Genomic DNA, 25,894 nt, shown 5'->3' on the forward strand with positions numbered 1-25,894 from the left:
TTTCCCATATATAATTCTGTGATTAATATTACTAAGGTTAGGAAAGAGGTTTGAGTACCTAAAATACCTAAAAGTCTAATTCCCTATAATAATACCCTACTACAGTATTGGTACATATCTTTTTTTAAATTGGGGTATAGTTGCTTTATTTTTTCTTTTTATTATTTATTTATTTTTTGCAGTACGCGGGCCTCTCACTGTTGTGGCCTCTCCTGTTGCGGAGCACAGGCTCCGGACGCACAGGCTCAGCGGCCATGGCCCACGGGCCCAGCCGCTCCGTGGCATGTGGGATCTTCCCAGACCAGGGCATGAACCCGTGTCCCCTGTATCGTCAGGCGGACTCTCAAACACTGCGCCACCAGGAAAGCCCTCTTCTTATTTTTTTTAAAAGATTTAATTTTATTTATTTTTGGCTGTGTTGGGTTTTCGTTGCTGAGCGCAGGCTTTCTCTAGTTGCGGCGAGAGGGGGCTGCTCTTCGTTGTGGTGCACGGGCTTCTCATTGTGGTGGCTTCTCTTGTTGTGGAGCACGGGCTCTAGGCACGCGGGCTTGAGTAGTTGTGGCACGTGGGCTTAGTAGTTGTGGCTCACAGGCTCTAGAGCGCAGGCTCAGTAGTTGTGGCGCACAGGCTTGGTTGCTCCGCGGCACGTGGGATCTTCCCAGACCAGGGCTCAAACCTGTGTGCCCTGCACTGGCAGGCGGATTCTTAACCATTGTGCCACAGGGAAGCCCCTTAGTACCTATCTTATCTCTCATGATCTAATGAGAATGCGTGACTCCACTACACTTCACAGCATTCTACCGAGGCTCCACAGATCATTACTGGAGTTGAGAAAACCCAACACAGTTCTTGGCCTGTCTATGGTAGGTCTTAGTGTATACTTGCTAATAAATTACATAATCATACTGAGAAAAACAACAGTAATTGCTTGGATCAGTACTTTTTAGGAGATTTATTTTCATTTCATTTTGTGTAATTACAATTGACTTGTTGCAGAAATTTAAACCTGGCATTTCATACTCCATGGAGTAGCACTTGAGCTATTATCTGGCCTCTTTCACTGGTTTCCATTATCACCATCTGACTTTATAAAAGGAAATTTCCTTTTCATACAGTGTTAGTGGTAATATAAAATTGGTACAACCTCTTTAGAGATCAATTTGTTCATTCTATTAATATTTTTAAAAAGTAGTCTTTAATTAAGCAATTCCATTTCTAGAAACTGATACCTGTACAAAGTTGAATGGACAAGGATAATCAAAGCTGCATTGTTTATAAACTGAAAAAATGGCAACAATTAAAAAATGTCGGGCTTCCCTGGTGGCGCAGTGGTTGAGAGTCCGCCTGCCAATGCAGGGGACGCGGGTTCATGCCCCGGTCCGGGAAGATCACACATGCCGCGGAGCGGCTGGGCCCGTGAGCCATGGCCGCTGAGCCTGCGCATCCGGAGCCTGTGCTCCGCGACGGGAGAGGCCACAGCACTGAGAGGCCCACGTACCACAAATAAATAAATAAATAAATAAATAAATAAATAAATAAATAAATAAAAAAAAATGTCTATAGGATATACCACATCAATCATGATGCATCTAGCTGATAGAATTTTCTGCAACCATTAAAAAGAATGAGGTAGAGTTTCTTTACTGCCACAGAAAGGCCTTCAAGGAATAAAAAGTGAAGAGAAAGTTTGCATAATCATAATAATAGTAATTATTATTATTAGGAACACTTGTAAAGTATGTACTATATTCTAAGCATTTAACTTTATTAACTTACTTAATTCTCATCACCACGCTATGAGGTGGGTGCTATTGTTATCCCGATTTTACAGATGAGGGAACTGAACCACCGTAACATCAGGCAACTTGCCGGAGATCACAAAACTAGTGTCAGAGGCAGTATCTGGTTTGAACATCAGTGTTTTTACCTGGTTCTCTTCATTTATGTTAAAAAATGTATAACAATACATGTCTGTAAATATATGTGTATGTATGTATATGCATATGTGTGTGTATATGTATTTGTATAGGCACAGAAAGCTAAGCAGAGCCTCGAGATGGTTAGCAGTTGCTTTCTCTGAAAAATGGGTTGGGCTGAGAGAGGAAGAGAGCAAGATAGTTATGCGATACAAGTCTCTTTTGCTTGTTTGCTTTTGTAATGAGGGACATTATTATTTTAATAATAATTTTTTTCACAAGGGATGTTTCTCAAAATATAACTGTCTAGTTATTTTTCTTCTGCTGCCAGCAGTTAAGGAAGAAATTTGGCCACTTCTTTCATTGTTGAAATGTTATACCATTCGCTGATTCATTTAGCAAAAACATCTAAAGTGTGCTAGGTGTCCCTGCCTCACCCAGCCCTCAAGGAGCTCACTGTCAAGTGGAACAGACTGACATGTAAATATATAATTCCAGAGTCCCTATAAAGGGCATGCACAAAGATGCAGTGGGAGAAATACAAAGGAGAGATGTCATTTCTGTGGAGGGCAAGGATAGGTGGTGTGAAGGAAGGTTGCCCAGAGAGGAGATAATATTTTGCCTAAATACTGAAAGAAAAGTAACAGCTCTTCAGGAGACAGTGGAGGGGAGGGAGAGAAAAAGCACCCCAGATGTAGGGAATATGGGAGTAAAGACACAGAAGTAAGGACACAGGAACCCACATTATTCTTCAGGGAACTGGGTGTAGTTTGATTTAGCTGAAGCCTAGGGAGGAAAATGTAAGGATGGCAGGAGCCATGTCACCTAAGGCCTTGTGGACTGTGTTAAGAATTTCATCCTGTGTGCCAGTTTTTCCTAAGGAGCAGTCAAAGAACACAAGTGTCCCCAGGATAACATAAAATATATAAATCAAAAGATATACATACAATGGAATATTACCTAGCCTTGAAAAGGAAGGAAATTCTGACACATGCTACATGTGGATGAACCTTGAAAATATGCTAAATGAAATAAGTCAGACACAAAAGGACAAATACTGTATGATTCTACTCATTTGAGATACCTAGAATAGTCAAATTTATAGAGACAGAAAGTAGAATAGCAGTTACTAGAGGATGGAGGGAAGGAGGAATGGGGAGTTATTGTTCAGTGGTTTCATAATCTCAGTTTGAGATGACACGAAAGCTCTAGGGAAGGGTAATGGTTAAGAGTTGCACAACAATATGAATGTACTTAACACCACTGAATTGTACACTTAAAAAGTGTTGAGGGCGTCCCTGGTGGTGCAGTGGTTGAGAGTCCGCCTGCCGATGCAGGGGACACGGGTTCGTGCTCTGGTCTGGGAAGATCCCACATGCCGCGGAGCGGCTAGGCCCGTGAGCCATGGCCGCTGAGCCTGCGCGTCTGGAGCCTGTGCTCTGCAACAGGAGAGGCCACAACAGGGAGAGGCCCGCGTACAGCACAAAAAAAAAAAAAAAAAAAAAAAAAAATCTAAAAAGTGTTGAAATAATAAATTTTATATTATGCATATTTCACCATAATAAAAACCAGGGAAAGATGGTAAATTTTGTGTTATGTATATTTTACTATAATTTTAAAATATGGAAAATATTTTAAAGATATAGACAAAATATTTAGATAAATAATTCAAAGTTATTTTTGTCTTGACATTAAAATTAGATATGTCATTTCTTTGTTTAAGCTGGTAATAATGATTTGTTTCTCTTATATAACAAGGTCTACTGTTTACTGAAAACCAGCTTTATATCCAGAGATGAGGAGATGTAGGCTCAGAGAGTTCAACTAACTGACCCAAGGGCACACAGCTAGTGAGGGGGCATTTCTAGGAAACCCAGAATTGGAACTCAGCTCCTAAAACCTTACTCTTTCACCAACCCCCAAGCCACTTTATTATCTTGCTACTTTTTGGATATGGCAGTACAATCTCAAAGACAGTATTGTATGGTGTTTTCTGGGTTCAGAAACCATAAGAAATCTGAGGCAACACAGACCGAAATATTGGACAGTTGAATGTTTACTCTTGATACACATCTGATACTTTTTAAGGCCTTAGGCCCTCTGCAAGAGAGACCAAAATAGCGTTCAAGTGAGGCTAGACGCACGAACATTGTTAACTACTCAACCAGCCACCTGTTACCGATTGGAGGAGGGTCTGTATTTTGGTTGCGGCAGTTATCTGGAAAATACGGCTCTCAGCCCCACCAGCCGCCAGCCTCCGCATCCCAGGTACGAGTCCCCTGAGACACCAGGCGCGGGCTTGCGCGCAGGCGCTATCGGGTAGCTTCCTTCCGCGACTGTGCTGTGCTGCTAGGCATCCTGGTGTCCTCGAGTGGTTCCCTCTAAGCTTTGTCTCTCTCTGTGTCTGGGACTCAGGGTCGCCACTGCCCCTTCTCCGGGCCCTCTCCAAGCCCTGCCCAGGCCAAGCGAGGCGCGGCCCCTACCCTCTGACCCCGCGTTGCACAATGCCTGACCAAAGTCCCCGGGCGTGTGAACCACAGCGTCCCTGCCCCTGGGCGGGGGTGGGCGTCGACCGCGCGGGGAGCCGAGGCGGCGGCCGCAGCCGGCTCCGTACACCGGCCCCGGTCCCGCGAGTCCCCGCGAGCTGCCGCCTCAGACCCCCGCGCTCCTCGGCCCCGCCGCCCGCCGCTCCCCTCGCAGGCCGCCGCCGCCGCCGCCATGGCGGAAGTTCATAGACGTCAGCAGGCCCGGGTTAAAGGAGAAGCCCCCGCGAAATCCTCCACACACAGACATGAGGAGGAGCTGGGGATGGCGTCGGCCGAAACGCTGACCGTGTTCCTGAAACTGCTGGCCGCTGGCTTTTACGGCGTGAGCTCCTTCCTCATCGTGGTGGTCAACAAGAGCGTGCTCACCAACTACAGGTAGGGCCGAGGCGGCGGCGACCCAGGCCGCGAAGAGGAGCGGGCGTGGGCGCCGGCTCCCTGGACTTTGCCTGCAAAGTTGGAGCTGAACAAAGTTGGGTGGGAGCCGGGGAGGGAGGGCGGGCGGGCGGGCGGCTGAGACGCGGCCGGGGCGGCGGAGCCGGCTTGCGCGCCGGCCCGGAGTGAGGGTCCCGCTCCCGGCGCCGAGCTCGGGACTGCCGGGCGAGCGTTCGGGGCCGCGTTCGAAAACCGCCTGCCCTGCCCGCCGTGCAGCGCCCTGGAAACCCCGCCCTTCGGAGAGAGATTGCTTCGTGACTTTTTTTTGATTCCTGTGCATGCCAGGCTGGGAGCCGGGAGAGGGATTCCCGGCCTTCCCCGCAGCCTGGGCTACGGTCCGGGGATTTAGGATTCTCCAACTTCGTTGACAGACAGCCTCTGGGGACCTACGCATCCTCAAGCCCATTTAAGATGATTGTGATACTGCCACTGGGACCCCGAGGCAGAAGCTTTTTTTTTTTTTTAAATGTGTGAAACCGTTCAAGAGATGTATGTCTTCACTTCCAAGAAAAATCCGTTACAGGCAGCCGACTGAAATTGTAGAATCGGACAAGATGAGACAAGTGGCAGCCCGAGGCCACAAAATCAGCGGTGTTGCCTGACAACTGGCAGGGATTTTTCTCAGATTGTCATTTGGATGAGGGGTAGACGTTGGTGTGTTTTGTATCAAAGTGCATTGTAAGGTTGCCGATGTGCAAATTGAATTCACCGAGCTCGGGTTTTTCTGACCCTGTGTTTTTTTTGTTTTCTCTACCATTTTTGTAGATTCCCCTCCTCACTATGTGTTGGACTTGGCCAGGTTAGTTGGAATCTTCAGCATTACGTGGTTTGTATCATTAGAACTTCTGAATGTGTCTTTATATGTAGAACACTGAATCTGTGTTCTCTGTTTACAGATGGTGGCCACAGTGGCAGTACTCTGGGTTGGAAAGGCACTCAGAGTAGTCAAGTTTCCTGACTTTGACAGAAATGTACCTCGAAAGGTAAAAAAGAAAAGTAATACTTTATGTTCTGAAAAGAAGTCACTATATATATTTTTCATCAGTGCCTTACATATTTAAAAATTGCAGCCTTGAAATCGCCCAATCCAGAGTGGGTATAATGAAGGCAAAGAATAAATGTATTAATATGTGTTTTTAAAAAGTCCCACAGTCTCTTTAAAGTTAAGAAAAAATGCCCCTAAATCTTTTGTTCTGTTTTAATTATTGAACACTTGCTGGGATTACAGTCATTTTGCATTTTCTACGTCCATCTAATCTAGCCAGTGTATCCTGCATTCATTATTCTTTGGGTTTATTTTCTTATTCTTCGATCTGCCTCTGCTTGACTCCACCTGAGGATGAAATGCCTTTCCTTTTTCTGCTGACATCAGAACAATGGGCTCTACATTATCATATTGTAAAGAAAGATGTTGTCCCATATGGTTTAATCATATTCATATTTGTGTTTCTTTTTTCTCCTCCATTCTTTCTGCAGAGAGCTGTTTATCCAGGACTAATGTTTGGGTGCTTCATGGGGGCCAAAATTGTGTGTGAGAACTAATCTTGTGTTTTAAGTAGAAAGAATTGATCATATAAACAAAACTGTTTCTGTTTGAAAAGGACCTTGTTTTAGCTGTCTTTATTATTGAGTTTTGTTATCCCTTTTTAAATTTTCTAGACGTTTCCACTACCTCTACTATATTTTGGGAACCAAATCACGGGACTGTTCAGCACAAAGAAACTGAAGTATGGATAACTTTATTTTACTAGTGAGGTTAATATAATGTGTTCTTAAAAATTGTACTTGAAAATGTCAAATGTTTAACACATTGTTACTGATTCTGGAAAAATGAAAGGACCAGAAACTTAATCTCTTAAGTTTGAAGAGAAAGGAGTTTTTTGTTTGGTTGGGGTTTTTTTTTCCCTTCACTTTGATGATAGAAGTCTTAAAATGTTATAAAATACTGTGATGGGAGATTTTCATTATTTTTCCAGACCTATAATAGTGAAGGATATATGTTAAGCTTCTGAGATTTCAATTTGTTAGTACAATTCATAAATAGTATATTTTAGGCAAATTCCACAAGTAAAGTTACATGGTGGATATGAGAACTTTTGTAGTTTTTCTTTTAACATGAGGTAGTTAAAATAGCATCAGATGGAACCCTGATACAAATATGATTAACATTTTACACATGGCCATATGATTGTAGAGGCAGCATTTTCACTTTTAGAAAGAAGCAGTAGCTCTCTACTCCATGACAACACTTATTATCCTCTGACTTCCCAATTCTTGGCTTTTCCACTTAAAGAGTGTATGTATCAGGTATATGTGATGTTAAAAGTATACATATAGGGAAACCACTTAACAGAAACCCATGGCTTCACCACTGTCACGTGAGCTAAACCTCTGGCATAATGGGTGATTGTGAAACAGAATGGAGAGATCTCTGAGCGTAGAGACTGAGCTTTTTTCATTTCCTCAGACCCAAGAAACTTGACAGAATGACCACGATGGTATTTCTGGGGAAGGTTCCATGGAAGTCAGATTTATCATAGGTGGGGCATCCTTTTACATCTCATTACCCACTTGGAAAGAAATGCAGACCTGCTGCAAAGTGCTGCTTGTATATAGAGTTTGCTCTTTTTCATCCTTTGTCATCCATCCATCCATCCATCTATTCACACCCTGCCTTTGATTGCCAGTGAAGTATAAGGCACTTTGGGGTGAGATGAGATTGATTCAGAAATAATTATGTTGCAAGAGCCTGTTTGTTTGATTAGTACAAGCAGAATGCTCTAGGAATTTAGAGGAAGACAGGATTGCTTCCACAAAAGGACAATCAAGGAATGTTTTATGGGGTAAGATTATCACCGATGTTATTTGAAGGTTAGGGGTAGGAAGGAGGTCAGTCTAGAAAAGAAAGAGGAGGTCTTTTCTCTTAAAGACTAACATGATTACTGTTCAGGGTGTTTAACATAATAAGCAGGGTAAAATTAAAAGTGTCTGTTGTCAGTCTTTGTTAATAGATGTATGTTTTCTACCATTTTATAATTAGTTTGGTGTTTTTCACTTCTGGTAGTTTTATAAAAGCAACCCTTTCAGGCTTTCAAATACTTTCTAGAGAGAAATAAGGATTTAATTTAGTCACAGATTAATCAGTATGGAATTTCCATAATGGAAGGAAGAGATTAGCATTATTTTAAAATACTAATTTTGGAGAATCAAATTTTATTTTACCTAAATATCTTTGTTTTTTTCCTGCAGCTTGCCAATGTTTACAGTTCTGAGAAGGTTCTCCATCCTGTTTACAATGTTTGCTGAAGGAGTTTTACTCAAGTGAGTTAAATTTCTAATATATCTAGTTTTTAACCAACTTTAATCACCCTGAAAATGTACCCAGCATATGTAAGATATTACAATTATTTGTGTTGTTTCTAGTTTATCTTTTGAGAAGTTTAAGCAACTTTCTCCCTTTGCTGTAGGAGTTGATAGTTTATGGTTTCCTTATGGAAGCCTGTCTGAACATGAGATATACTTTCAAGAATTCCTATACCTACTGATGCCACTGGGTGAAGCTGGGTGAGACGATCAGTATAGGCTTTAAATAGTGTTCATGTCTTGGCTACTTTTACTACAAACGTGTGTGACCATTTTCAACTTAAAGAAATCTGATTAGCAAAAATTTTAACTCAATAATAATAATAACAAATGAGAAAAATGAGAAAAAATAAGTATACTTACTTATATAAGAAAGTAAGTTTTTGCTTCATCAGAGGGGTTCTTTTAAACATCCAGTTTCTTGAAATCATTTGTTTACAACTTTTTTAAAGAAAACATATATATTTTTTGCCTATGTTGCAAAATGAGTCTTTGTAAATAACTAAAGCCACATGTATGTATTTTTTAATTATTTTATTTTGTAGGAAGACTTTTTCTTGGGGTATTAAGATGACTGTATTTGCAATGATTATTGGAGCCTTTGTAGCTGCCAGGTAAGATGTGAGCCTATATAAAACCTATGAGAGTACATTAGAATTTATTAATAATTATTGATAATAAATGATCAGTTACCAATAAAGAGAATTTTTTATAGGCTAAATATGAATCATGTTTTTGAAAAGTAAAAGACTTTTAAAAGTTAAATCTTTTTGGCTGTATGAAGATTAAAGCTAGCAAAATCAGATTCTTCGGATTCTTAAAAGTTAAATTCATTCTAAAAGTTCATTCATTCATTCAAAAGGTTAAATTAGAGTTTATTATGCTATCTTCTATTTATTGAGCATATACCATGTACCATACAATATGTTTGGTATTTTTACACATATTATTTATGTATTTTTCACAACCACTCTGAAAGGTATGGGTATAGTTCCTATTTATGTTGAGAAAACTAAAATCTAAGTTCAGTAGCTTGCTCAGGGTCACACAGCTAGTAAATGGCAGAGCTGGAATTTGAATCTGTGCCTGACTCCAGAGCCTGTGTGCTTTTATTAACTATGTGATGTTCTTTTCCTTTGCATGCTGCTAAAGAAAATAGTGTCTCAGAGAAGGCAAATGATAATAAATTATTTGCCTTATGGGAAATAAATAACAGAATTGCTTTATTTGGTTTCACCTAAGGTATCACAAATGCTGTAACTTAGATATTCTATTAAAGCTTTTTTCCATTGTTCTTAAGTTTTAATTTTAAAATGAATGGGGAAAATGTATACCCAAAGACTCAGAAAATTGAACTGATGAGTGGAAGCCTTCTACAACATTTTACTCAGCCCAGACCATGCATGTGTGGGTTTGCTAATGTTGCAAATTCTGCCTGACATTGTATTTTCCATCTGGGAGTTCCAGTGTGCTTCTTGAATTGGCTCATTTACCTCCCTGTAGTATAGGTGGGGGGGAAGTACTATAAGTCAATTCTAATCCACCCCAACTCTCGAAGTGAAATTTCATTAAAAAAAAAAATCGAGTAGTTAGTTACTAGAATTTCGTTATATAGCTGACTGCTTTTCCCTCTAGGTAACCTTCCTCCTTGGAGAAAAATTCTATACGAGCCTCCTACCTTTCTTTTTAAAGGTGCCCTACTAATCTTTGAAGCATTTCATTGAAGCTGGTGCTATCTAAAATAGAGCAAAACAACAGGAGTTTCTCAGGGCTAACTCTGGCCTGCAAAAAGTTTCTGAGGCAGATTGCTATCTGGTAGAACCTTTTACTTGGGAAAAAAATTTGGAGGAAGAGAGTCTGGAGTTAGAGGGTTGTCAGGCTGCTTGGAAGAGGCGTGGGTCATTAGGTAGTTCTGCCTGAAATTGCAGTGGCATAGAGCTCCTCAGAAGTCTGTCCCATGTAGTAGTTTAGCTACAAATAGATAGCACCTTTGCAGAATCACAGAATGCAGGGCCCCTGTTTTAGCTAGGGTGCTAAAGTATGCTGGAGGTGTACTTAGATTTTCATTTATTCTGTTCAGTTTACTAAGGCCTTGTGCCAGGTGCTCTGCTAAATACCAGGAAACTTCAGTTTCCCTAATCCCACTAGTTACACCTAGTAGGCTCATTAGGCAATTATTTTAAGTATTTGAGTTCCCACTCTGTGCTTAGACACTCATGTAGCCTGATCTCAGAATTAACCACCATCATAAACCACCACACTTCATAAATTCTACCCAGTGGCCCAACCACCTGTGCATGACAGCCCTACCTTTTGTGTAAACCTTTGAAAAATGATGTGTTAACAACTTCATTCTCCTTTTGTTTTCCCTATCTGTGAAATTGAGCTCTGATGCCTTCTGCTTGCTTCAGATATATTGTAATGGTGAAGTTGGTTGGTTCTTTCTTGTTGTCTGACTTTGAATTCAGAGCAGTGTGCTGTTAACTGACGTTGATTATTGCTGATGATTTTGTGTTTAAGTGTTAGTGCTTCTCATTTCTGAAGACCCCCTTACTGATTATGAAATTGCAAACTCTAACCAGGAACCAAGAAACACTAGTAGCTGATAAAATGCCTAATACTCACTTACCTAGATAAGCATATGTTCTTAGAAATATTGTAGTTCAGACCTATTTAAAACTTAATGCATGTTCGTTAAATGTTAGTTGTTATTAAAGTGTTACTTATGTTTTGCAGCTCTGACTTGGCATTCGATCTGGAAGGATATGTTTTTATTCTGATAAATGATGTCCTGACAGCAGCAAACGGTGCCTACGTAAAACAAAAGTTAGATTCAAAAGTACGTAGCAGTCTCATGCTTCTTTAAGAGATGTTTACTGATAATTGGGAATGGTCCTATCAATTCATCAGGGGATAAAGTGGGGAATAAGGAAAAATACTTATGAAAGATGGGATATGCCTGTACCTTGGTGCTCACGTAAGAAACTATTAGCAATTAGATTTTACTGTTGGCTTTTCTGGAAGGGACTTGGTGAATATTGACTTTGAGAGGGATAGTGATATAAGTAAGGGGTGTTCATTAGAGAAAAGTGTCATAAACGTTCATGGCTGTGTTCTAGAGGACTTGGTGAGGGACCTGGACAAGAAAGAAGTATCTGGAAGCTCTTGAGCAGATTTCAGAAGTGAGTTGGAAGTGGCTGCAGAACAAGAATGGACTTTGCATATTTGTCCTACAAATATAGTAGTCCCTCAATATCCATGGGCGATTGGTTCTAGGAACCCCCGAGATTAACAAAATCCTTGGATGCTCAAGTCCCTTATATAAATGGAGAAGTATTTACATGTAACCTATGAACATCCTCCCATATACTTTGTCATTTCTAGATTACTTATAATACCTAATACAATATAAATGTTATGTAAATAGTTGTAAATACAGTGTAACTGCTGTGTAAACAGTTGCCTGCATGGCAAATTCAAGATTTGCTTTTTGGAACTTTCTGGAATTTTAATTTTTTTTTCCAAATATTTTCCATCCACTGTTGGTTGAATCCTCAGGTGCAGAACCCATGGATATGGAGGGCCAACTGTAATGGGAAACTTAGGCAGTATTAGAATCTCTCTCTTTCAGGGGCAACACCAAGTTTCCTGGCCTAGATCTCATACACATGAACTTCATATACCCCACTCTTTTCCTTCAATTTCAGCATGCACATGAAGGCTTTAAAGATATTTTTATTTGTCTAATATATATGTTGAATATAAACACACCACATTTTATTTAGAGATCAAGCCAGACCATCAGAAAGCTGAGCACTCAAGCCATATTTTACTACATTATGGTATAAGATTGCATTGTAAGGAGAAGCTACATGGAACTCAGCTTTATATATCATAGGGTTGTTATTGAAGGAGTTGTCCTTTCTATCATAATGGATCCTATATGAAGACCCACATGAGATCATTATCATAGATACCATCATAGTTTTTCCTAAGCAGCTGGTGTATTTTTATCTCGTATTTAAGTCTTATAACTTGACCATAGCTTTGTCTTATTTTCCTATCCCTGTGTTCTCATCAGTCAGATGACCATATCCGCTTAGTTTTTAGTTGGCTCTATTATATGTACAGTATTTCTGAAACTACTTCAGGTCCTTTTTTGGGGTTCAGATCATAAATACAAATGCCCTACCTGCTTGATAGTAGTATAGAGTTTGTATCGTCGTGGGTGGCTTTGCCTACTTCAGAAAGAACCATAGACTATATGGCCATCCCAGTAGTTTTCATTATTTGAATAATCTAGAATGTTTATTTTGAATAACCTGGAAGAACTAGGGGCAGTATATATCTAGTTCCAGCAAATTTTCTTTGAATATACCCTTTATGTTTTGTTCTCTGTTTATTTGCCTTGACGACTCTGTATGATGATTGCATTTTAATGGAAGCTACTGTTAAAAAATTTAATCTTTGTGCAATAGCTAGAGAAAAGGGAATAGTTAGAGATTTAGTTTTACTCTGTTTTTTTGCTGCTTTGGAAATATGTAGTAATAATAACATTTCATTGCTCCAGTAGCCTCAGCTGTCTAACACAGTACTGTCGAGTACAGTTCTATGATGATGGAAATCTGTTATCTCTGTGGACCATTAATGGTAGCCACTAGCCACACGTAGCTGTTGAACACTTGATAAGTGATGGCAGAACTGAGGAACTGAACTGGTGGTTTAATGTAATTGTAATTAAATTGAAATAGCTGCATTTGGCCAGTGGTTACTATATTGGATAGCACAATTTAGAGTACATCCTAGAACCTAGGGAAAAAAGCAAAGAGGGTTTCTGATTGTTTTATTCCCAGGGGAGCCTTTTAGTTCCTCACTCAGAAATGACTTATGGCTTACTTGTATTCGAACTTTTAAGCATATTGATCTGCTTTTCACAGTTCATGGATTGGGAGTAACAAAACTATCTGGAGGCAGAGGCTTGTCAGCAATATAAAAGCTCAGTTAATAACAAGAGAAACAGGAAAACTATGAAAGTCAGATGGAACTACTCAAAGATGGACAATACCATATAAAAACACAATACAAGAATGCATGTTAATGATGATGCCCTAAATTAAATTCTAGTCAATGTACTCTATTTAAGAAAACAGGGGGAAAGATATTTAAAACAGTTAACAAGTGAAAAGAAAAACAACAGTTTGGCATTAGTCAGCTGTCTGGATGGTGTGTGTGTGTGTGTGTGTGTGTGTGTGTGTAGGCATCCTCTACTTCCTGGATAACACTCGTGTCTCTTGCTGTTGGGGCACCTGATGTTAAAGGTTGTTTTGTCCTACTGTGGTTTTTTTCTTGCTGCCTTAGAAATCAGGCACACCTTTTCATTGATGCTGGGGTGGCCATAAGCAATCAGTTATTTGGTTTATCCAGCATGCAGTAGGGCCACAATGAGATGCTTTTAATCAGGAGTTTTATTACCTATCATTTCAGAACTGCTTTTGTAATCATGGTCCTTTGAGCATGAATCACACGACATAAAGACTTAGTGCTGCATTTCAGACCTGAATGCAGCTACTGATTTTAAAACATTTTTAACTCAAAAGAAATCACACAAATAACATGTATTTAGAATAGAATTAGTAGAAAACATAGATAAGCAAGAGGAAGAAAATATAAATCTTTCTTAATTCCACCATTGAGTGAGAAGCACTGTTTTGGTAGATACCCTTTTGTAAGAATGTGTGTTTGTGTGTATGTGTGCATGTACACACTTAACTATGAGAATAACTTAGGAGTGATGATATATAATGTTTTCTAACCTGTATTTTTCATTTAGTACTGTTTCATGAACACTTTCCTCATCAATCAGTATTAAACATTTTTAGTGGCTGCATAATATTTCATTGTATGGTTTTATCATAGTCTAATCAACTAGTTTTCTATTGTTGGGTATTTGTTTCCAGTTTTTCAAAGCTGCTTTTGATATAGCACAGGGAACTCTGCTCGGTATTCTGTAATAACCTAAATAGATACATTAAAAAAAATAGATACATGTATATGTATAACTGAATCACTTTGCTGTACACCTGAAATTAACACAACATTGTTAATCAACTCTACTCCAATATAAAATAAAAATAATCACTGAAAAAAATCCCCTTTGAGAAGGTAGTTTGACTTTTCATATCACTTGGTGATCTTTCAGTCACAGAAGTTAGGCAGATATTATGCCCCTACCGTCACTATTCCTTTACCCGCCCTTTACCCACCAAACTCAGGCCTACTTTTTTAGGTGACTGCTTCCTGCTGAATGTCCCAGAATTCTGTGAATCAAAGGTGGACCCACAGTTCTCATAGACTCCCTGTGTTTGAAGATGTGTGTGGTCTTTTGTTGCTCCCCAGTGGCTGAGGGCACAACTAGTCATACCATATTTTGGGAATTGTAGGGTAATCTTTTTTTGTTTTAATGTTTATTTTATTTATTTATTTTTGGCTGTGTCAGGTCTTAGTTGTGGCATGCAGGATCTTTTGTTGTGGTGCTCGGGCTCTTTGTTGCAGTATGTGGGCTTCTCTCTAGTTGTGGCATGTGGTCTCCAGAGTGCACAGTCTCAGTAGTCGTGATGCATGGGCTCTCTAGTTGTGGTGCGCAGGCTCCAGAGCATGTGGGCTCTGTAGTTGCAGCACGTGAGCTGTCTAGTCGTGGCGCACAGGCTCAGTAGTTGCAGTGTGAGGGCTTAGCTGCCCCATGGCATGTGGGATCCCAGTTCCCCGACCAGGGATCGAACCCACGTCCCCTGCATTGGAAGGTGGATTCTTAACAACTGGCCCACCAGGGAAGTGCCTGTAGGGTAATCTTAATCTTCTTTTCTTTTTTCTTTTCTTTTCTTTTTTCTTTCTTTTTTTTCCTTTTTCTTTTCCTTTTCTTTCTTCTTAATCTTCATTGTACTTCCTGTATACATTTTCAGAAATACTTCACTGGGAAGTTATGTCTGTCTGTGTTGGTCTAGGTGTGAGTCTTTGTGTCTGTTAAATTGTACTCTATTATAATTCTGAAAAGCCCAAGACTAACTTGGTGACTCTTATTCTGTTCTGGAAGGGGAAGGGCTCCAAGGACATGTTTCTATAGAGATGTATGTTTGTGTTCAAAATAACCTCTTTTCTCCTTGCTGTTTTGAGGCAGCGAGTTGATGTCATTTTTATTTCTCTAATCTTAAGCACTCAAGGAATTTATTTCAAATAAACTTGAAATCTTGTAAGTTTGCATTTTTTTTTGAAAGCTTAGGTTGTTTCTTAATGTTTGCAAGACTTCTGACTTGACTAACTTGCTGTGTATGTTGTGGGGGAGGGGTGCGTGTTTGTAATGGGGGGTGGCAGTCTGTACAGGATTGTCTGTCTCTGCTACCGGAACCAAATGAAACACCTAATTTTTTACTCTCCTAGGAGCTGGGAAAATATGGTCTGCTCTATTACAATGCACTGTTCATGATTCTGCCCACCCTAGCCATTGCATATTTTACGGGAGATGCGCAAAAGGTAGGACTTTCTAATTATGGCTTCACGGCTTATGTTTTTGAATTTTATTTTTATTTGTATGACCAAGAGATAGACAGTTGGGTTGTTAAAAAGTAATGTTCTTAGTAAGTGACCAAAGACTGAGAATTTACCTTTTAGCTTGCTAATGTCATGCTAACCTTTTTGGATAGTACTAAAATAGCTTAAAATAGCTCTGGCTGTCGACATAAAAATAGTGCATGCCAACTAGTGTCCTTCTCTTACGTGCCAGAAGGATAGAGGAAGGGAATTTTTACATTTCTATTAAACTACAAAATAGGAATAGTAGCAAACTATCCTTGAGAAACAAAAATTCCAGAAGTAGTAGAATTCTTCAAACCTAACAAAACGCTTGTTATCTCTAGAAGCTCTCAGTTTTGGTGTACAATTGTCATCCTGGCTTAAATCCCAAGCTGTTTTTTTCCCCTCAGGAGATATTTAGCTGTGTGGTGACTTAACCATATAAATAGCAATGAATATGATAGTTTACTCATTTTCTGCAAATGTTTAGCTAAATTAATCCAGAATAAAGTAGCAAACTAAATCCAGACGATAATTTTTCTCTGAAACACATATTCGTAGGATAAAAATTGGTAACATTTTGTTAGAATTCACAGAATTTTGCAAACTTAATGGAAATTTAGAATTCTGCCAAGGATTTTGATACCAAGATTCCTCCTAATGATTCCCCTGGCTAGTAGTTTCTTCAGAATAAATGTATTGATTATTTATTATAATGACAGCGACAAGTTCCACAAATCAGTGGGGACCAAAATAAAGAAGAGGTTTTTAGAAGTAGTTAGACTGTTAAAAATTGAGTCAGAGGTAGGAGAAGACTGACTGCTTATAAAGCTGTTTTGTTTTTTTCATCAAGATCTCTTTCTTTTAAAACTGGCAGAGAACATATGTAAATGTATTAATGAACTGTGACCTGGCTATCAGCAGGCCTAGAAATGACTCCAAAGCAGGAAACTACTGTAGAGCTGTTGCTCTAAAAATAAAGATGTTGAATGAGTTTTTTGTGGCTGTGAAAAAAGTGGGAAAAGAAACTAACATTTATTGAGTCCCTATTATGTGCTAGTCACTTTATATATACAATGTAATATAGTCCCCATAACAGCTGTAGGAAGTTTGAATTAACCCTGTTTTACCAAGGTGGAAATAGAGGTTCAGAGAGACTGAATAACTTGCCCAACATCAGACTGTCAGCAGGTAGTAGAGTCAGGATTTAAACCCAAGCCTGACTGCAGAGGCCATGGTCTTTTCAGTGTTCTGCCTCCTCTAGCTGACTCTGGCAGAAGCACCCTTCACTCTTTAGCTTTGGGGTAAGAATGTAATGTAAAATAACCAGGTACCCCATGGCAGCACAGATGATTCCAAATCCTGAGGCCAATCTGTACATGAGAAAGTTGGAAGAATTAATGTGATTAGGTATTCTACAGACTCGGCAAAAATGGAATTTTCATTAATTTGAAACTTTGACTAGTAGCTTGTAGCTACTTGAAAACATTGACTGAAGGAGATATTTCTTCATTCCAGAGTGATGATCATTTAACTAGAAGTTATCTGCCAGGTTGTAGCAAAGTTCATGCGTATTTTGAAGTTCACTAACACACTTCCAATTTTAAATGCTTCAATATAATTACAGGTGTTTACCCATAGTGGAAAAAATGACTTTGCCACCTATATTGGGATGAGATTTAGATTTTACTCTTTTATTCTTCTTTTCTTCTTTTTTTAAGCAGAGGAGTGGAATTTGAGTAATCTTTTTGTTTTTTCCAATGAAAATACCAAGCGAAGGTCAAGAAAGGTTTATTTTGAAAGAACAGTGTTTTTTAAGAATGACTGAATTTATCTAAATGCTTTCAAGTTGGGATGATAAACTAATTATGGAGGCTAAACTCATTGCTTTGTGATCAACCCCATCAGTCTTTTGGGTTTTACATAAATGTCTGTTCATCCTTATTCTTATTATTAATTAATATTATAAAATATTTATTGGGGTACAGATGGACCTACTGGCTGGCAGGCTTACAATCTCATGCTCTTTTTCTTAACATTCTCTCCTTGACATACTCTCCCTCTAACATTCTCGAATAGTTATTAAGTGCTATTGTGTGTCTCACAGTTCTAGGCTCAGGTGATAAGAAAGAAGGATGAATAAGGCGGTATTCTTGCCTTTGAGGACCATTTAGTTGTCTTGGGGAGCAGACCTGTCAACATCAGAGTCATAATTGTTACCGGTTCTGTGGGAAAGGTGTTGGGGTCATTGTGGGTTGGAAAATGGAAGTGGGTCAATTCCATCTCCTTGTTGGAGAGGGAATTCCTATCTCATGGAGCTTTGCCTACAGAATGAAAATACAAATGATATGAATAATCAGTATTGTTTGGTAGGTTATGAATTAAATTTGGAACTTAGAAACTCCAAGAATTGAGTTTGATTCTGTTCCTAAATTCCTTTCTTCCTAAATTCCTTGTGTGCTTACTACAATTTCATTTTAAGTTCATTTCAGATTCAGTCAATTCAGTATTACTCAGAATCTTCCTTGTGGTAAGAAGGCCCTGTGCTAAGTTCTTTGGGGAATATATGAGAAATACAACATAGTCTTTGCCACACAAGAAAGACATTTGGCATGCTACAGAGATGGTGTAAGATCTAGCACCAAAGTGCATGCCCATCAGTCAGTCAGTACTATAAGTATTCAGGTTAGGAAGAAACTGGTGTGGGTTAAATATCAAGCTTGGATTTTTAGAGGAGATAGGGCTTGGTTTTCTTATTTACCAACTGCAACAAATAATGCTAACCTGTTCTTGGGGTTGTTGTTAGAGATATAACTTATAGAAGTGGTTAAATGCTTTGCTTTTATTAATCAGCACAGAAGTAGTGGGTGGAAGCCATAGATGCCCTAACGCATTCTAGAGGCTCATAGTATCCTACGAGAGGCTGCAGTTGATTTCTTCCACTGGAAGCTTCAGTTTCATAGTAGTCGGTGGGTTGTTTGTCTGAAGTTCTGGTAAAAAGGGTTCACATTACAGAGTGGAATATGTGGTGGGATTTCAGGTAAGTGTTTTCTAGTAAGTCAGGTTCATATTCAGTGTGTCTTTTAGGCTTGGGTTTTCCCTTCAAAATATGTGTACATATAAGTGGACAAACATTCATGTATGTGCATGTATTTTTTTAAAGAATGGACACTTTTGGTGTGACAGTTTATCTTTTTTTTAAAAAAATTTTTATTTATTTGGTTGTGTTGGGTCTTAGTTGCAGCAGGCGGGCTCCTTAGTTGTGGCATGCAAACTCTTAGTTGCAGCATGCATGTGAGATCTAGTTCCCAGACCAGGGATTGAACCTGGGTCCCCTGCATCGGTAGTGCAGAGTCTTAACCACTGTGTGCCACCAGGGAAGTCGCAACAGTTTATCTTCAAATAAAGCTGTTCCCATGTTAACAATTTCAGTCTACTTCTGACCTTCAGGTAATACTTCACCTATAGGGTATGATGCCTTGTACAATGCCTGATAAGATGCTTCCGCATTAATCATTTTCCCTAATCCTCATTGTGTACCTGTGTGGTAGGTTGTTATATGATATATAGAGGTTAAGGACATGCTTGAGGTTACACGGTGGCTGAGTTCATCACAAGAACCAGTCTTTCTTGCTTTTTGGCCGCATCATGTGGCTTGTGGGATCTTAGTTTCCTGACCAGGGATCGAACCCATGCCCTCGACGGTGAATGCACAGAGTCCTAACCACTGGACTGCCACGGAATTCCCTAAAACCAGTCTCTGACTCCAGGGAGATCTCTTGCTGTTTGCCTGACCACATCTATCTCCCAAAGCCACTTGCCGCATCCCTGACTTGTTTTTTCCTCCGTTCAGGACTTCTGTGCGTACAGAACAAGCTACTGAATGGGAGAAATATCTCAGATTAGTATTAGAAGTGGAGTCCCTGAAGCTTGGCTTTGTTGTTACTTAATTGTTTACAAATAATTATTTATTTCATTCCGCGAATATTTATTGAGTGCTTATTACGTGTCAGGTGCTGTTCTAAGTTAAAAAAAAAGACATGTCTGCTTCAAAGGAGCTTGCATTCCAATGGGGTAAGATAGACTAAGCGTAAATTGTGTAATAAGAGCTATGAAGGGAGATAAAACGAGGAGAAGAGTGATTGGGGAAGTGCTATTTTGGGTAAGATGATTAGGGAAAGCATCTTTATAAGCTTCGTTTGAGCAGACACTGAACTGAATGGACTGAGAGACCAGTTTGTGTGGCTCTTTGGAAGGAGTAGTCTAGGTCGAGGGAAGAGCAGGTTCTAAGGACTGAGGTAGGAGCTTGTTCACAAGGAGCATTTTCTGGAGTGGTAAATATCAGGAGAAGTCAGAGTGGGCCTTGGAAGATGTGGAGGCAGAAAAAGAAAAGGTATATTCCAGGTGGAATTAATAGCATGGGCACAGGCAAAGCTGCAAGGACCAGACTCTTCCGCGTGGTTAGAAGGTAGAAGTCAATGACTTTGGAGCCCTTGGAGAGCATGTGGTTCCAGACCCGTATTTCACAGATGAGGGAACTGGGCCCAAAGAGGGCTCAGGGCTAGAGCCCAGATTTTCTGACTCTACGACTAGTGTGTCCTTCTTCCTGCCATACCACACCCCACTTCCTTCCAAGTTGGGACTAGTGCCAGACACAGGAATTTGCAGGTTACTCTGCAGACAGTGACACGTCCCTAAAAGTTTGTGACATAAGTGGTACAGTGGAGAGGACTTGGGGCCAGAATGCAAAAGCCCAGCAAACTCCAGTTCTGTTTGTGACCACTGTCTGACTTTGGATGAGTCCCTTCTGCTCTCCAGGCCTACTTTGTCATGTGGTAACCGAGTAGGCTGGGCCCACTGAGTTGGTTGGTTCTCTAGGTAGGGCGTGTTTCGGGGCTGAGACTGTTTCTGAGGAGTAGGAGGCACACCAGTTTGGAGACTGGGCTGCTGTTCTGACAGCTGGCACGAGCCCAGTTGCTCCCTGCCTCCTGATAACCTACGCTGATTAACTACTCTCATCGTTGGACTCTTGGCTTTCCTGACCCAGAGCTTTTTTGATTGTAAGCTCTCTGTGTATTGAATGAAAAGATCTCCAAGATAAATTGTTGAATGAAGAAGCACAGTGTAAAACAGTACGTATGGTTTACTAACTTTTGAGTAAAATAAAAAGGGAAATATAAGAATATATATACACATTCATTTAATTTACTTACTATTTAAGTAAAGAAACTGTGGAAGAATATGCATGAAACTAATAAAGTAACCACCAATTTGTGTGTGTGTGTGAGAGAGAACAGGGTAAGTGTGGAATAGAAGCGGGAGGAAGACTTTTCATATTTGTCTTCTTATATTTTTTTGATTGTAGAACCATATGAATGTATTTTATTTAGGTTTTTTTTTTTTTGTGGTATGCGGGCCTCTCACTGTTGTGGCCTCTCCCGTTGCGGAGCACAGGCTCCGGACACGCAGGCCCAGCGGCCATGGCTCACGGGCCCAGCCGCTCCGCGGCATGTGGGATCTTCCCGGACCGGGGCACGAACCCGTGTCCTCTGCATCGGCAGGCGGATTCTCAACCACTGCGCTACCAGGGAAGCCCCATATGAATGTATTTTAAATTACATTTTATAAAAGGAAAATAGGAAAAAGATAAAGTTTTTTTCTATAAATAATGACCATCCTGTGATGAATTATAAATTTTAAAATAACTGGGGGAGGTGGGACAAATTAATTTGTTCTCATTGTTCAGAGTTACAGACTCTTGACCCAGGATTCAAACTGAAGCAAAATGAGATCCAAATTATTTTTTCTCAAAATCCCACTGTTAACCTTAGTAGGTAGAGGAGGGAAAAATTCCCTCTGTTAGGGCAGGAATCCAGTAAGAGGGCTCTGAAAGGTCAGCTCCCCAGGGAAGCAGGAATTACATAAAGCAGTTGGTGAGCTGGCACAGCCTTTAAGCAAGAATTGAAGGCCAAGGAAGAAAAAACTAAATTACCATAAAAATTGAAAGGCAAGATGCAATTGAACAACTCATCCCAGTGAGCACTAATAAGGTCCTTGGCAAAGCATTCTGAGAAACCAAATATGTACGTGTAATTTTTCAAAAAGTTTAAGTTCTCAACGTCCCAGGTTTACCAGAAACAAAGGAACCAGTATATCCAGCATTTAGTTTTTTTAGACCATGTCTTCTAACTTTAAAACATTCTCCTTTAAAAAAAAAACTATGGGACTTCCCTGGTGGTGCAGTGGTTAAGAATCTGCCTGCTAATGCAGGGGACACAGGTTTGATCCCTGGTCCGGGAAGATCCCACATGCTGTGGAGCAACTAAGCCCGTATGCCACAACTACTGAGCCCACAAACCACAACTACTGAAGTCTGCACGCCCTAGAACCCACAAGCTGCAACTACTGAGCCCACGCACTCTAGGGTCCCCGTGCCACAACTACTGAGCCTGCATGCTGCAACTACTGAAGCCCACGTGCCTAGAGCCCGTGCTCTGCATCAAGAGAAGCCACCGCAGTGAGAAGCCTGCGCACCTCAAAGAAGAGTAGCCACAACTAGAGAAAGCCCACGTGCAGCAACGAAGACCCAACACAGCCAAAAAAAAAAAAAAAAAAAATATCACGCAAAAGCCAGCTTACTATTAACCAGAGATATCTAGTTAACATAGATAAAGGCAGAACAAGCATCAATTGACTAATGACTTTCCAAAGGACAGACTGTGTTTAAACTTGTTAGTCACTGCCTCCAAAAGGGAATGTCTGTAGCACAAAGCCAGTGATTCAGAGTCTCAGGAATTGGAGTCTGACTTTCTGACAGCACACCCTGCTAGGTGTTCTCACGTAGGGATGGGAGAACAGACCCCTTGCTGTAGCTCTCACAAGGCCAGCACTGTAGGCACTGGTACACTGTATAATGTCTTCATTATATTACTGGTTAAATTACATGGCTCAGATGAGTTTTACAGGAAAAGTTCCTGCACAGATCATCTACTGGGAGGTGTCTTACAAAGCATTACTACTAAATAATGAAGAATTTTTAGGCTGTTGCTTTAGCCTGTCTAGAGTTATTAATCTTTTCTGGGTCACTTTGTGGATCATTACAGACTGATTCTCAAACGCTGAAGTGTTTTCCACATAGAGACAGGACCTTCCGGCTTTCTGGGCCTTGGTATTCTCAAATGTAATACAGGTGGGTTGGATCAGTTATTTTTTATTTATGAATGACTAGATCTTTCTCTTTGCCTGTATATTGTTTGACTGACAAAGTAATGTTTTAAGCCATACCTTTGAGGATATGCTTTTTTCAAATAAGAGTAAGTGACCCCATTGACACTAGTACTGGAGTGTGTAGTTTTGACATGGTATGTAGGTTTTAACATAGGCAGCAGAACCTAGCAAGAAGGGGTATTGAAGTTATGTTGGTTCCTATTCCTTTTCCAAACTAGGAGCAGGAGGCAGGCAGATGGTTACAGTAGTGCAGAAGATGGGTTGCTAACTAGGACCACTGGTTGCATGAACTTGTCTAACTTTTCCAAGGTGGGGGGGAACCATGCAGATCATTTACACCACTGACATTATCTTCTGCCTTAGCAAGTTTCCCGGCAGTTTACTTTCTAGGCTAAGGATGCAATTTTTTTCTCAAGAGTTTTTTGGGGAATGAATTTTCAAAATAGAATTCATTAACCTTTGTTTTTCTTTTAACCGTGAAGTCCAAAGACTAAGTGGTTTGTTTATTTTTAGTCTTTATAGTAAGAAGGGAGGTATCCAAACATAAAATGTCTCATTGATGCTTTGGATTTTATTTCAAATCTCAAGTAAATTGGCAACTCTTTGCTTAACAGATTTTCCTGGGAGTGAGAATGGTTGCATCTAAGACTTAGGTACATGTTGAAATTATTACCCGCTTTTCACTAGATTAGGGTGGTGATTTGGCGCTAATGTGGCATTGTAGACATTGCCAAGTTGTCCCAGCACTTTCTTGCTAAGCCTGCACATAGCCTCAGACTTTTCACCAAGATACTGGTCCAGATAGGCAGATCCATAGATTAGACAAAATCTGATTGTATCCCTACACTAGATTTTCTTTTCTTTTTTTTCTTTTTAAACTGAAGTGTAATTGACTTACAATACTACATTAGTTTCAGGTGTACCTTCACTAGATTTTATTCATTATGTTATTGATTACTGCCTAATCTTACTCAGAGTCTCTCTCTCTTTCTTAATTTCCTAAACCTAAGCAACTAAAGAACACATTTTTTCATTAAAGTTTTTTTTTTCTAAATATTTTTATTTAACTTAAAGTCTTATTTAAACCAAATGCCTAGTTTTAGGAAGTGGTAGGTCCATATGACCTGTTTGCCCATTACTTATGCCACATTCTTTTCATGCCTGTGGTGTGTATTACGTTACACTATCAGCACCCGTAGAACCAGAGACTTCATTCAAAACAGAAGGAAAGCCTTAGAAAGCACGTTTGTATGTTCAGTCTGTAATCACAGCCCGGCATTGTGTCAGAGAGCCCATCTAGTTCTGTGCCACACAGAATGACCAAGCAGGTCATTTTCTTCACAATGGCTCTTTATCAGTTTTCTCTAGAGGCAGAAGTTTTGTTTTGTTTAAAAATTGAATAACAAAGTACAGTCTCACCGTGCCTCCTTTATTTCCTGTCTTAGGGAGAAGAAAAATTCGCTTGTAAATCTATCACTGAGAGATAACAGTGATAGAAGTTTAAGTGAATAATCTCTCTGAATGTAAATTATGTATACATTTAAAGAGTCTATTTTATTCTCTCGATTGATTCTCACAAGGGACAGATGTAGTCGTTTTCTATATTTGTAATATAGGTAGAGGTTTAGAAGGGTTAAATGACTTTATGATGGCTTCACAGAAAATTAATGGCAGAGATAGAGTTAGAACTTTCGCTTTTTGACTCAGTAACCATGTGGAACCATCTAGGAGAAAATTCAGAATATATTGCCTTGTCTTTGGTTTTCCCCAGTAGTCCAGATAGCAGGATGAAGGTTATGGAGCTGAACAGGTATTTACTAGCTGAATAATTTTGGTAAAGTTACTTAATATTTCTGAGCCTAGAGCATAATAGCTTATAAGCAGTAGCTTTTATTGTTTTTACTATGCCATCTTTATGGCATAATAAAAGGAGAGTGGACTCCTTTGTACTGTAGGACTGTTTGGGTCATATTTATCCTGCAGCTATACATTCAAATGTCTGCTGCTTGCCAAAGATCCATTCCTATGGCAAAGCAGGGGAATGCAACAGGCTGCCTGTACCGTAGACTGGCTTTCTCCAGAGACAGGCTGAGTATTTAGGGAAAGAAAAAAATCCCGTGAGAATTATTTTTCTATTTTTGGATTATATATAAATGGAATTATGTCCTTGAGATTTATTTTAATATTCTATATAGTTATTATGTTCCCAGAGGGGGACTGTGCACTAAATATTTGGGGCATTTTTCTGAATAGAATTTAATGCTCTGTGTAGAGAACATTGGGCTTTGAAATATGTTAAGTCTACCATGGATTAGCTGTATTACCTGAAGTAAGTCACTCATTGTCTTCTGGGGGTACTAAGGCTTGGCCTTTCTATTGTAGGAATCAAATGACAGGCCATGTACAGAAGCACTTTGTAAACTATAATGTGCTCCATAAATATAAGGTGGTACGTTTTTATTGCTGCCGTTTGTCACTTCACTATCAGCAAACCTGACTAAACCATCTTCAGCTTAGTGCTCTGAGGCCTACCATGGGGCCTGGCACGTGATCGGAACTTAGTAGATGTCGAATGGTACATTGAAAGCAGTGAAGGACTGTTGAGAAAGGATGAGAAGAGAAAAGAAAGTTATAAAAAAAGACCCAAGTGAAACTTTTAGGGATGAAAAATACAATCAGGATTGAAAAATAAAGCAGAAGGTATCAAACAGATTAGGTACTATACAAGAAAAGTTCAGTGAATTAAACAAATAGTAATAGAAACTATTCAAGATGAAGTCCAGAAAAAACTAGAAAACAAACGAACAGATTATTAGTGACATGTAGGATAATATTAAGGGTCTA

General features: G+C 39.7%; 1 protein-coding gene across 4 annotated transcripts in view; it reads left to right on the forward strand.

The window, feature by feature from the left end:
* The first annotated feature begins 4,279 nt into the window (after positions 1–4,279).
* SLC35D1 (solute carrier family 35 member D1) overlaps positions 4,280–25,894 on the forward strand; it is a 64,553-nt gene continuing 42,938 nt past the window's right edge. For all 4 annotated transcript variants that reach the window (XM_067006242.1, XM_067006248.1, XM_067006255.1 and 1 more), the window contains exons 1-8: positions 4,280–4,837; positions 5,660–5,693; positions 5,791–5,877; positions 6,554–6,621; positions 8,144–8,215; positions 8,803–8,871; positions 10,994–11,096; positions 15,692–15,784. In XM_067006242.1, coding sequence (XP_066862343.1) covers positions 4,635–4,837; positions 5,660–5,693; positions 5,791–5,877; positions 6,554–6,621; positions 8,144–8,215; positions 8,803–8,871; positions 10,994–11,096; positions 15,692–15,784 — 729 coding nt within the window. In that variant the 5' untranslated portion in view covers positions 4,280–4,634. The remainder of the gene's footprint in view (positions 4,838–5,659; positions 5,694–5,790; positions 5,878–6,553; positions 6,622–8,143; positions 8,216–8,802; positions 8,872–10,993; positions 11,097–15,691; positions 15,785–25,894) is intronic.

Source organism: Kogia breviceps, chromosome 1 (genome assembly GCF_026419965.1).
Source record: "Kogia breviceps isolate mKogBre1 chromosome 1, mKogBre1 haplotype 1, whole genome shotgun sequence".
Lineage (NCBI taxonomy): Eukaryota > Metazoa > Chordata > Mammalia > Artiodactyla > Physeteridae > Kogia > Kogia breviceps.